The sequence below is a fragment of the Periplaneta americana genome, chromosome 12, assembly GCF_040183065.1.
Source record: "Periplaneta americana isolate PAMFEO1 chromosome 12, P.americana_PAMFEO1_priV1, whole genome shotgun sequence".
Lineage (NCBI taxonomy): Eukaryota > Metazoa > Arthropoda > Insecta > Blattodea > Blattidae > Periplaneta > Periplaneta americana.
This window is the reverse complement of record NC_091128.1, coordinates 173,652,275-173,666,212: the sequence shown is the minus strand read 5'-3', so window position 1 is coordinate 173,666,212 and position 13,938 is coordinate 173,652,275. Positions and strand designations below refer to the sequence as shown.

General features: G+C 37.2%; 1 protein-coding gene across 5 annotated transcripts in view; it reads right to left on the bottom strand.

Moving 5' to 3' along the window:
• Nucleotides 1-350: 350 nt before the first annotated feature.
• LOC138711219 (1-phosphatidylinositol 4,5-bisphosphate phosphodiesterase-like) overlaps nt 351-13,938 on the bottom strand; it is a 67,960-nt gene continuing 54,372 nt past the window's right edge. For 4 of the 5 annotated variants that reach the window (XM_069842617.1, XM_069842614.1, XM_069842615.1 and 1 more), the window contains 4 exons: nt 8,573-8,692; nt 7,656-8,022; nt 2,308-2,554; nt 351-503 (listed from right to left, as the gene is read on the bottom strand). In XM_069842617.1, coding sequence (XP_069698718.1) covers nt 435-503; nt 2,308-2,554; nt 7,656-8,022; nt 8,573-8,692 — 803 coding nt within the window. In that variant the 3' untranslated portion in view covers nt 351-434. The remainder of the gene's footprint in view (nt 504-2,307; nt 2,555-7,655; nt 8,023-8,572; nt 8,693-13,938) is intronic. The other variant, XM_069842618.1, reaches the window with a different exon arrangement.

Sequence of the window (13,938 nt, the reverse complement as noted above, 5' to 3'; positions counted from 1 at the left end):
TCGGAAAAAACCCAACCATGTAATCAGCCCAAGCGGGGATCGAACCCGTGCCCGAGCACAACTTCAGACCAGCAGGCAAGCGCCTTAACCAACTGAGCCATTCGGTGGCCTCTTGTAAAGAGATACTGTAAAAAAATAAAATTAAAAGAAAAAATAAAATAAATGTATAAGTAAAGAAAATTGTGTGCATTATTTATGAAATGACCTTCGTATGTTGAATACTGGTATTATTTGATAGTGGAATAGGAAATTTCTTAACAATATAAACACCCTGAAGTGGAAGGGATGGGTCTGCCGACAATAGGGTGGAAGTATTATAAGGAACTAGGACCCTCCTGTCCATTCTTGAATTGGATAAGCAAAAGCAAATATATTGTGAGAATAAAAAGTGCGTTTACTTTAATTACAATGTTATTATTTAATGCAAGGCACGTTCAGGCGTAGAACTCCACGTTGGGCTCCAGTTGGTACTCCAGTTCCTCATTGTTCTTCAGCTCGATTTTCTGGAAAGAAAAGTAAGCAATCATCATACAATTGGCAATTAGTTCGTGATAAGAAATAAATTAAATCAGTAAAAACAGAGGCAGCGCCTGCAATAGAACATGTTCTTGAAGTCACAGGTTGTGCAGTACCACTAAAAAAATCCGTCAGATATAATTACAGGGTCTGTGATAGGTAGGGACCGGACTTATAGGTTTTTACCTATTTGTTTCCTTACTTCTGAAATCATAATTTCTTAGATAATTTTCCGAATCATAGTCATAAGAGTGATATATGTAAATTCTGTTGAATGTAAAAAAAATCTAAAGTGAGCCATAAGGACTGAAAAAAACCTAAATCATAATTACTATGTATTTTTCTATATTTATTGCATTTTATAGAATTATTTTAAAATTTCAATTCATCTTATAATTTTCAATCTCTTCTGCGCTGGAGAAAGCGACCCAATCTACGGTCTTTACCCCTTCAGTTTTTCGTTGTTTTGGATAAAATGGTTAACAAGGAATTCTGTCTTTCTTTGTACAGCGGGCCATCCTTCAGAGGCTTCAACCTCTTAAGGACACAGTATGTATTTTGGAATTTCCACTGATTGCAGATATGACATGCCAGTAGAAGGGTATGAAGTGATTAAACCTTCTCTTAAGGTGAATGAACTGCGGAAAGGTCGCATTCTTGAAACTCGTTAAGTTTTCGGGCATGTTCCCTGATAGAAGACTGTGCTCTTGTGTGTACGGGTATGAGGTGTGAACTTTTCTGAAGTCTCTAGTAGTCTGCCGTATTCTGGTGCTTCTGGTATTAACACTGAACTGAATTTTTATATTTTGTATTTTGTTAAGCTATGCCAAAACAAGTTTACACAACGCAGAGCTGCACGCATTGTATTCTTCACCTGACATAATTAGGAACATTAAATCCAGACGTTTGAGATGGGCAGGGCATGTAGCACGTATTGGCGAATCCAGAAATGCATATAGAGTGTTAGTTGGGAGGCCAGAGGGGAAAAGACCTTTGGGGAGGCCGAGACGTAGATGGGAAGATAATATTAAAATGGATTTGAGGGAGGTGGGATACGATGGTAGAGACTGGATTAATCTTGCTCAGGATAAGGACCAATGGCGGGCTTATGTGAGGGCAGCAATGAACCTCCGGGTTCCTTAAAAGCCAGCAAGTAAGTAAGTATGCCAAAACAAGTGAAATCACATTTATTACGACAATGTATTGGAAATGATTCCATCTTCACCACCGAGGAAAAAGTTATGTTATTTAAAAATGACTGTAAGAGTGCATTTTTAACAAGCAGGCAATTTTTGCGACACTTTTCACAGTTTGGACAAAAAACCTAAAAAAACCCTATTTAACCTATTCCAATAACCTAAAAGGGACTTCCTAAAAACCTAAAAATTCGGTCCCTAATGATAAGAATCCAATAACATCAGACACTATTGAGTTTCATATTTGCTAAACTAAATATGAAATATGAAACTCATATTTGCTAAACTTCACTTCTTTGAAAAATATTGGAGTGCAAGAGGTCAAATGACTTTATTGTCAAACGCCTGGCATTAGAAAACAATAACAACATATTTGCTAAACTTGCAATTTCGAGGTTAAGATTCGAGCTCCTCTGATTCAGATTCTGGCTGATATGTACAGCATTAGACACAAAAAATGACTGCTCTCCTCTACATTTTTTTTAAATTTATTTTGACTTGGTTCAGAAAATAAAAAGCCTCACAACTTGACAAGGCACAGCCAACTTCTGAAATGACATGAGTGTCAAACATTCTCCTCAAATAAGTGACTCACGTGCTGGATGTGCTCTTCAAGGGCCTCCTCCTCCCTGGTGTGCTTGGCCCGCAGCTTCTCTGCCTCGGCGTTATTCCTGCGCGTGGCCAGCTTGCACTCGTTGATCACCTTCTTCCTGTTGTTATCCTTCTTCTCCTTCAGACGCCTGTCCCGCTCCTCCTTGTTGCGCATTGAGCTGTCGCTGGCCATTTCCTTCATCATTTCCACCGACACCTTGGCATGCTGCCACTTCATCTCCTTCATTTTCCTGCACACATTCAAACCAAATCATCCTCTTTAACACCATATCGAGATTTTCAGCCATGTTTCCAGATTTGATGACATGGACCTATTACTTTCTCCAGAATAACGAGAAAACAAATCTCACCACATGGTTAAAAAAACCTACTGTCAGCTTCACAATTTTATCATATGAAACACTGAAAACTTTTAAAATGTTGTTGTTGTTGTTTGTTGTTATCTAATGCCGGACTTTGGCAACGAAGCCATTAGCGTTCTTGCTCTCCAATATTTCTCTACTTTTAAAATTAAGACTGATGTCTTCTGTATGATCATGTTTTGAAATATTATTAAGTAATAATAATAATAATAATTTATTTATTTAATCTGACAGGATTAAGGCCATAACGCCTTCTCTTCCATCCTACCAGATAGCACATATAAATACAAAAAAGAAATACAAACACTGATGAAAATAATACAAATTAAGTTAAAGCCCTGTAGAGGATCAACAGAGTCAAAAGAACAGTATAGAGCTCTCATCGAGCTAATACAAGAAAAAAGAAAGAAAACAGAGATAGCAATGATGATATTGATAACTGACAATAATAAATAATAATAATAATAATAATAATAATAATAATAATAATAATAATAATAATAGTAATAGTAATAATAGTAGTAGTAGTAGTAGTAGTAGTAGTAGTAATAATAATAATAATAATAATAATAATAATAATAATAAATACATTACATATTAATTGTCAATTTTACAACAGCATAGTTACAATATTTACTATATGTCATGGGTTAAGGTGAAGTTGCGCAACCTGACGTGTTCAACAAGCAATTCCACGAACTAGAATGTGCTTTTTTAATTTAAATTTGAATTTTGATATTGTCCGACAGTCTCTGACATGGTCAGGGAGAGAATTCCAAAGGCGTGGAATAGATATGCTGAAGGATGATGAGTAGAAGGATGTTCTGTGCAGAGGAATAGAGAGAAGGTGCATGTTCCGGGTTCGAGGTAGTGAAAGGTAAACAAAACGAGATGCTAGGTAAGAGGGTGTGGAGGTGTGACAGAGTAACAGAGCTATTTAAAAAAGAACTGTGTCATGACTCATGACATGATGTAATTTCAAAATATTATCTTACAGAAGATGTCAGTCTTAATTCTAAAAGTTTTCAGTGTTTCATATATATATAGCAGCTGGGGGCTATTCAGAAGAGAGTGAGGGAACTAAGAACCAAATCGAGGCTGTCGAAAAGTAGAATGATGGAGGTAGGAGATAGAGCAGGAAGCAGTGATGAAGAAAATGGGGAAAACAAGGGGAAAAATCAGTATTATTTAAGGAAATGGTGTGGAGGGGAAATAAATCGAGAGGAAAGAAAATTAAGACCTAAAACAAAGTAGAAATGTGAAAAAGTTAGCAGTGAGGTCTGAAAGTTCAAATAGAGAGGTGAAGTGAGGGGAAATGTGCCATAGAGGAGGGGGGGGTACAGAGTTATAAGTACAGTAAAACCCTGATAATTCACGCCCATTTGTTACGCTATTCCACATTATACACTCTTTTTGTCCGGTCCCTTGACATCCCTATATAAAACAATATAAACTCCACCGTTTAATACATTCATTACGCTATTTAAAACACTCTTCTAAAATATCGTACTTTAAAGGATACTGAGAAAATTTTCTTGGACTTCTACATTTACTGCTAGAGCCTGCATATTCAAGGATTTGTAGGAGTCTTTGTTTGGTGAATGCAATAGAATGGAATGCGACCCTCGAGTACCTGCAAGACTGCTGTATTGATCTGAATCTTTTTATGATGTAATCTATTACATAGGATCAACGACTTTATTTACTTCTCCAATGGAAGCCTCACTTATACTTTGCTAAGCTTTTCTCCCGATTCATTTTCTTTCATGTAACTATTACTGCAATTTTGGACACATCTATCATTTTACTGTACTCCAACCACGAGAAAGTCTCCAGGGAATGAAACGAAGCAGGGTGATGCTGTGAATGAATGTTGATGTCATAAGGTCACACACGTGGGTACTCGTATCTCTATTGGCTATCTCTCAAGGCACAAACCATAACACTGATATACACATTTTTATACTACCCTAGTTACAAAATTAGATCACAGTTAATCTCCTGGTCTTTTAATCCCTCCATACAGGAAATAACATATGCAGGAGAGCGCATGATTTTTAAACTGACGTTATAACTCTAATATTATCTATCTACTTCGATCCAATAGATGACGCAATAGTAAGCACATTCCTTTCACGGTTTATCTCCTGGTTGGAGAACAATACGTGTTCTCTCCAAAACATAACTAATGGAAATTGATTATCTTCCATTCTTTGCATTGTCGTATTTACTTTGGAAATACATATAAACACGACACACGTCTTCCTTGAAATCACAGCATGTAATGTTCTTTACCACCTATTAAATAGAAATTAATTACTACCAGTGTGCGAATTAAGGGGGGGGTATCCCCCCCATTGGAAAGTTATCACCTTCCCATAAATTCATATTAACATCCCAGCCAGTGATAACTTATATCCTCTCTCATAAAATATAATTGTTTTAGTACGAGTATATGTACTTTATAAAGTACAAAGTAAGCAAAAAAAAAAAAAAAAAAAAAATATTGATGTATTACCATCACTGACAAGCTGACAACAATCAATAACTTAGGTATTACACATCTTATCTTAAACCTGTTCATGGATATAATTATTATGATCAAGATGCAAGACAAGCAACTCAGTGCGACCAGAGCGTTGAACCATATCGAATGAGGATAATAATAATTTTATGTATGATATTTCTATCTAGGATTCTATCCCCCTCCCCCCCCCATCAGAAATCTCAATTCGCACCCTGATTACTACAGGCACTAATACCAGCACATCAATCACAAGTTATCCATCATCTTGAATGAAAAGTAATTGTAAATGATGTGTTTAAAAGTTGAGCTGAACTATGTTGCAAGCAGACCTAGACTGGGGAAGGATAACAAAGAACGTTAATGTGTTGTAGCAATATCCTGTCAAACAAGTATATCATCACATGAATGCAAGAACTACGTAACTTACGCTACGGCTTAACGAACGTAGAAATTTTCATTCTCTTGTTCTCCTTTTCCAAGTCCTTCACACCTCTACACCTACCTACCTTGCCTCCCGTTTCAGTTACCTGTCATCATATCATAATCTCTTCACACGCACGCAAAATAGCCGCATACTAGCCATACCAACACATAAGACATCATCGTATTCATCATCATACACAATCTCGCTCTCGCGCTTGTGGAATACCCTACCCAGTGACATCAGAGACTGTCGGAATTTAGTAGTGTTCAAAAGCAAGCTTATTAAGCATTTTCTTACTGCGTAGAGTAGGTTTAATTTTTATTTAATCAATAAAAGAAATGCTTCTCTCTTCTTAACTTTTACAATAAACTGTCTAGCTTTTATTAATCAGTTAATCTTTTAGTACTTTGATTTTTATTGTATTTGTAAATGTAATATTAATTGTAATTATAATTGTAATTGTAATTGTATTCTGTTGTTGTTTTCTAATGCCAGGCGTTTGACAATAAAGTCATTTGACCTCATGCACTCCAATATTTTTCAAAGATATTATCATGGTCAGCCACTGAAGCACAGATTTTGAGGTGTTCCGAATCCATTTCTTGGTTTGAGTTGCACAATGGGCAGTTAGGGGACTGATATATTCCAATTCTATGCAGGTGTTTGGCCAAACAATCATGGCCTGTTGCCAATCTAAAGATGATTCTGTACCATTAAAGTAGTCCCCGCTTGGAGATCCGATTGGGGGACTATTTTACCTCCGGATAATTTTACGTTAATGGTACTCATTTCATATTGGAGTTAAATGGCAAGTTGTAGCCGATTTAAGTGAACACCATATTTTAACGTTTTGGTGACTACTTCATTCACACACAACCCCCAGAATGTCTGGAGGACCACACCTGCTGTTGGTCGAGGGTCCATTGGACCTAGCTGGGAGATCTTGTTGATCACCAGCTTTCCCTCCTTAAGCCACTGGAGGACGATTTTAGTGCCATAGCAGGTCAGCACTAGGAACAGAAAAGTAGAAAGAGAAGGAAGGAAAGGGAAATGAACCCCTAGGCCTCGAATGCTCTAATGCCGTCGGGGTCGAAGAAAGTAAGAGTTCAGTCAGAGGACTGGATAGGAAAGGGTAAAGAGGGAATTAGGTATTGGGAGGAAAATTATACCAAATTCAGTCAATAACTCATCAAGCTGACCAGTGCTAATGGATGAGTAGCCCCTCTGTTTAGTTCAGCTCGTAAATATTTAAAATGTAAAATAAGCATATTGACTCGCTCTATAGATCAGAATCAAATTAAAATCCTGATTTTAGTGATTAATATTTCGGAATATGTATTATATGTTTTTCTCGTGTTAAATCCCATCGCATCTGATTAACATGATTCAGTCCGCCACTGACCCTCCCCAGAACTGGCCGTTGTTGGTCCCGGCGCCCCCCGTCCTGCTTCCCGTGGGGGTGTTTGTGTAGTGTAATGTGGAGTCAAAGAGTGTGTTCTGAAATTGACACTACACAACACACCCCCACAGGAAACAAAAACAAAATTGTATTCTTAATATTGTAGTTGTAATCCCCTGGTAGAGGGGAAGAGAAGGCCTGATGGCTTGTTTAGTTATCTCTGTTACAGCATAGCAAAAAGCGCACAGAATGTAATGCAAGAACTAGGTAACTGATCGAATGATATACCAGCGACATCTATTTTCCAATGTAACAAATAGGTAAAAGAAAACGAGACATATTCCTCAGTGCAATAAATAAGTAAATAGGCAATATCTCAAAATACGAAAAATTGAGTTACTAGTTCTTACATTCAAATCCTCTTGTTACTGACTGACAAGGTTCACTCTAACATTTATACTCAACGGCGGGAAGTTTCCTTCTTATGAAAAGCAGAGTATAGAACTTTTTCTACCTAAAATTCTGTTGCCCTCCATTGCACTGACGACAGTTCAGTCCAGTACAAGACCAGTAGACCATCAAGAACGATCATAATGATATAAAAGACTCTGAATATTACTGTTGGTGATGAGTGTGCAGCTGTTTCATCTGTGTGGCCTGATCCGCCTTCAGAAGACGTCGCAGCTCATCGTGCTGGTCGTTCAGCTGGTGCAGGGAGTGTGCCCACATATCGCAGTGGTGGCGTTGCCGCATGTCACTCCACTGCTTCACCTGCGCATGCACCATCTCCAGCACGTCGCCATGGTTCCCACACCTCGCCACCAACCTCTCCAGAGCCAAGCACTGCTGTCTCTGCACATTGCGCTGCTCCTTCTGCTGGCGCTTTCGTAGGGCATCTGTCTCCTTTTGATGCTTGAACAGCACCTTCTGAAATCCTCGCCCCTGCTGCAGTAAGTCGACAGTCAGGGGCTCGAACTGTAGGTACTCTGCCACAAAATCATGCTCATGAACAGATGTATCTCACGGGTCTGCATCAGCAGACAGCTGTTATTAGCCTCTCTTAAAAAAAATCTTATTACAGAAGTTTAGAACACATCAACAGTCGTTATTCCATTATAGGGTAAAGGGCGGATGTTAATGACCTAAAATTAGCTGAAAAATGACAAATAAAATGTCCTTATATTTATATAAAAATGTCCTAAAAATTCTTAGGGATATAATTTATGGTGATCACTTTCGCATGTTAATAGTGAATTAAGCTTATAAATACCTAATTGACTGGCTTAGTAGGATCCATTTTCAGAACTCTGTTTTCTGAAGATGGCTCCTACTAAGCTGAAATTAGTCAACTCAAAATGATTACTGGTAAATTGGTCTACACAATTGACTTCATATGGTGAATGATGAACAGTGAAGTGCTCGCTATTAGTAAACAAAAAATAAACTTTATAACCCACAGTCTTAAATCAACAGACGTCACAAATTCTCAGTTCAGTACCAACACAAAAAAAACTCGGCAGTTATAATGACACTAACCTTTCGTGACATCAGACTTGATGCTGCCCTTTTTGCTGTTTCCAGACTGTGACTCAGGCATGCTCACATCACTCTCCAAGCGGATGATGTCCCGTGGCCTGGACAGTGCCTTGATGAAACCTGAAAGCAAGCACAACACTACACTACTTCAACCGCAACTACATGAAAAATGCCACAAATAGCCATTCCAATTGAATGGCCAGGAAAGCAGCAATGCCCTTGACTGCATCAATAAAACTAGTTTTCCTTTATTAATACAAGTGGCTATGCAACGCAGAACTGCACGCATTGTATTCTTCACCTGGCATAATTAGGAACATTAAATCCAGAAATTTGAGACGGGCAGGACATGCAGCACGTATGGGCGAATCCAGAAATGTTGTTGTTGTTGTTTTCTAATGCCAGGCGTTTGACAATAAAGTCATTTGACCTCTTGCACTCCAATATTTTTCAAAGATATTATCATGACCAGCCATTGAAGCACAGATTTTGAGGTGTTCCGAATCCATTTCTTGGTTTGAATTGCACAATGGGCAGTTAGGGGACTGATATATTCCAATTCTATGCAGGTGTTTGGCCAAACAATTATGGCCTGTTGCCAATCTAAATGCAGCTACAGACGATTTTCGTGGTAAATCGGGAATTAACTGTGGATTTTGATGCAGAGAGTTCCATTTTTTCCCTTGGGATTGAGTTATCAAATTTTTTTTGTTGAAGTCTAAGTATGTAGATTTAATAAATCTCTTCACAGAGTAATACGTAGATTTAGTAACAGAATCCAGAAATGTATATAGTGTGTTAGTTGGGAGGCCAGAGGGAAAAAGACCTTTGGGGAGGCCGAGACGTAGATGGGAAGATAATATTAAAATGGACTTGAGGGAGGTGGGATATGATGGTAGGGACTGGATTAATCTTGCTCAGGATAGGGACCGATGGCAGGCTTATGTGAGAGCAGCAATGAACCTCTGGGTTCTCTAAAAGCCATAAGTAAGTAATACAAGTGTAGGGTTGCAGGATTTTCCTGAATTTTAGCACATGAAGAAGTGTCCTGCCCGATTTTCAACAAATCGGCAAATGTCCTGAATTTTAAGATTGACCTATAACTTTCTGAATCTGTACAGAATCTGTTAAAGACGCTACAGCTGTCCTACGGTCCTACAATTGCTATATCACTTGTCTTGAGTATTTACAAAAGTAGTTAAATCCTTTCATTGATCTCAAGTGTTTCAATTGGTTGCTCTTAAAGTACCAACTTGGGATGGGCATATAGATAGCACTGTTAAATACTGACTCAGCAGCATTCAATCAATCACTGTGTTTAATGAAGTTTGTGAAAGAAAAACTGAATGAACCTGACTCTGACAGTAATTTCAAGCTAGTGATAAATGGGTGGAATTTTTCAGTTCTGGTAAAAATAATGAGAAATATTCAGAATTATTAAAGATTGCCCAGTTCTATTTCTGTTCACCTGCCCATAATGCATGTGTTGAAAGAATTGGAACCTAGTATTTACACAAACTAAATTTCTCCTCTATGACTGTCCTCAAAACAAAAACCAGAAATCTCTTTGAACTTGAAAATGATATCACTGTGTGTATATCGAATACAGAGTCCAGATTTGAGAGGCTACATTTTGAAAAACAGTCACATTTATCACATTAATTAGTTTTTACTTTATAACTACTGAAACTTTTTTTTATTTTATGTTCAACGTTGTCTCTGTTTATGTTTATAAATCAAAATAAATATATGTTCATAGAGCGTTTTTTTATTTATTTTGTAAACCATCTCACGACCCTGCTCAACACTTTATACGACCCCAAGGGGTCGCGACCCACACTTTGGAAACCACTGATGTAGATTGGTGAATGATAAAGATACTAAAACTGGCATACATCTTGCGCAACCAGAAATTAACAATGCTGCCAACCTAAGTAGTCTGCTAGACAAATTATTAGTAATATAGTGTTAAAAGTCCATTGCTCTTAGTCAGATGTGAAATCGCCAACTGTGTCTCCAACAGCCAGCAAGGTGTCTGCTAGACCAACAAGGATGACTGCACGTCAGGGGAAGGGCGAAGTGCGCAGTAAGAGGGAAAAGAATGATTTTGTTGCGTGTACTACACGCAAATATAATGATTGCAGATTCATAATTCTTGTATCAGTAACCAAGAGTTGGCCTGGTTCAGAATGATGTGGTTCTCAAAGTGAAGAATAGCTGTATTAAATATTTGGGATTGAAGATGTATTTATTTCACACTAACATTTTTAAGAGTGTGACTTCAGAAATAAGCTCCATCTATGATGGTTTAAGGCAGCGTTTCTCAAACTATGGTCTGCGGACCACCTGTGGTCCTCGAGGTCTGCCCTTGTGGTCCTTCAAAAAAGACAGGAGAAAAAATAAAATTCAATTGAATTGTGTATCACACTATAGCTGAAAATCTCAGAGTTTGTAAATGATACATGGCAATCGTCTTTCACTTTTTCTCCCAATACTGACATTTTATAAAATTTATTTACCCTACCTGTCTATCGCCTTCCCACTGTACTCTCAGCAACAAAAGAGGGATTTAAAGCACTATGAACGTGGTGTTTCTCGCCATCTTTTCCGTGCAAATCTGGCGCTGTGCCTGTTACCCAGCTAGGGACCACCTGAATTCATAACAGGACCAAAGTACCGAAACTTTTTACGTATTTATGACTTTCTTAATAGTTTTGCTGACACCCAGTCTGCACATTCAAATGGTCACATACTGTACGTCGTACACCAATAATAGAACATGCAAATTGCATCTTTACTTGTTGAAAATCAGGAATGTTTCTGGATTAATTTTTTTTATTTCTGTTTTTGCAAATGACGATCTAAGAAATTTTATTCCATTAACATTAACTTAATTAGCTAATAATAATATAAAATTAGTTGAATTACATTAATTTTAATTAATTATTTCTACATTAAAATGTAAGTATACTGGTATTAAAATATGCTACATAAATGATAAATTTGCTTTTGAAGGGAACAAGAGTAAGGTGGTCTGCGGAACTGTTCTGACTTAAAAAAGTGGTCCCCACTTCAGGAAAGTTTGAAAAACGCTGGTTTAAGCCATAACAGAAATCATCCTGTACAAAAGATGCTAAACGTTCACTGCAAAGTTCTTATTTTCTTACATTAGAGTGACCAAATTTCGAAAATAAAAAAACGGGACACTTATTAAAGTTGACATGAATCAACATTTTATCTAAACATTCATTATTACTTCTGTTTATATAATGTCAGTGAGCAATAAGGTCCAGTTTTATTTATTTTAAAATAATATATACTACACTGTTTAAAATAACTAGGCTATAATAATTATGCAAGTACATAATAGAGTAGCATGGATACTTGGCTTAAGCCACTGTTGACAATTTTTTATGTTGCAACTAGTCTGAATTAATTAGGTTAACTTATCTGTTTCAAAATACTTTAGGTTAGTTGGACCTTACATCATATCCATGTCACTGTATTCTGAACTTGTTTCATAACAAAATTTGTTACCTCATATTACCTTTTAACTATTTTAACATTCTCCATTATCAAGAAAGTTATTTCATACCATGTTCATCCTCCTCCAGTCTTGACACTGAATTGCTAGCTACTGATGCTGCTCTTCAGTGTGCATACTTACCGACTCCAAGGGGGCTATATTTAATATAGTTAAATATGTACCAACCTATATGCATATAGAATTATTCCAATTCAGAAACAACTAAGTAAACTAAAAGAACTCCAAAAGGAAATAACATTTCAATGGATACCTAGTCATTGTGGTATACCTGGAAATGAGAAAGTCGATAATATTGCAACACAGGCAACATATCTGCAACCAAGACCTCTTCAAGTGATATCTCTCTCCAATGCTTTTGCTTCAGTAAAGTCTCATTTTACAAAACTATGGATCAACAATTGGCTTTCTTCTGACAAAGGAAAAATTTTACAGTCTGTACAAAAGAAACCAAATGACCTGGAAATGTACAAAAACTTGCCCAGACATGTTCAAACATTTTTAACAAGAGCCAGAACAGGTCACATTGCCACTCAATTGTACCTACATCGATTTCACATTTCTGATAATCCTACTTGTCTGTGGTGTAATAATCATGACGAAGATCTGGAACACATTCTTCTATACTGTCCATCCATAAACCACAAAGGAAGTAAATTAAAATCATCTGTACCAGTTGCAGAAGACACAGCCCTGCAGTATATATTGACTACACCCCAACTCTGGCTACTAGCAACAGGCATCTATAATGAACATCGATTAAATACCCCTCATTTCTCGAGAAAAACAACAACTGAATAGACTACAGTGGGCTATAGTGGACTTTATGTTGTCAGCAAACAGCTGGATACATTAAGAAGATTGAACATTCTCCATGAAGATCAACTGTACAATCTACATCATATTTCTTTGATAATTTAATTTGCTCTAGAAGTGTTGGCCTCCCCTTCAGGAAACTATAGAAGTCCTTGCAAGACACATTTTTGAAATGACATTTTGTTGTTGTTTTATAACGCCAGGCATTTGACAATAAAACCATTTGACCTCTTGCACTCCAATATTCTTCGAAGATATTATCATGACTAGCCAATGAAGCACAGCTTTTGAGGTGTTCCAAATCCATTTCTTGGTTTGAGTTGCACAATGGGCAGTTAGGGGACTGATATATTCCAATTCTATCCAGGTGTTTGGCCAAACAATCATGGCCTGTTGCCAATCTAAATGCAGCTACAGACGATTTTTGTGGTAAATCGGGAATTAACTGTGGATTTTGATGCAGAGAGTTCCATTTTTTCCCTTGGGATTGAGTTATCAAATTTTGTTTGTTGAAGTCTAAGTATGTAGATTTAATAAATCTCTTCACAGAGTAATATGTAGATTTAGTAACAGGTCTGTAAGTAGCAGTGCTGCCCTTCTTTGCTAAAGCATCGGCATTCTCGTTTCCCAGGATTCCACAATGGGATGGTATCCATTGGAATACGATTCTTTTATTGAGTGATATTAATTGAGAGAGCATTTTAGTTATTTCTGCTGTTTGAGATGAAGGTGTGTGTTTAGAGACGAGTGATAGAATAGCTGCTTTGGAGTCTGACAATATAACTGCATTCCTAAATTTATTGATGTGGCATAGAAGATTCCTGAGACATTCATTTATTTCAATGGTTTCACCATCAAAACTTGTTGTTCCATATGCAAGAGATCTATAAAGTGAGAAGAGACAGCACGTAACACCTGCACCGGCACCTTGTTCTCTGGAGATCAAGGATCCGTCGGTGTATAAATGAAGCCAGTTTTGTGGAGGGTACCTAATATTAATTGTCTC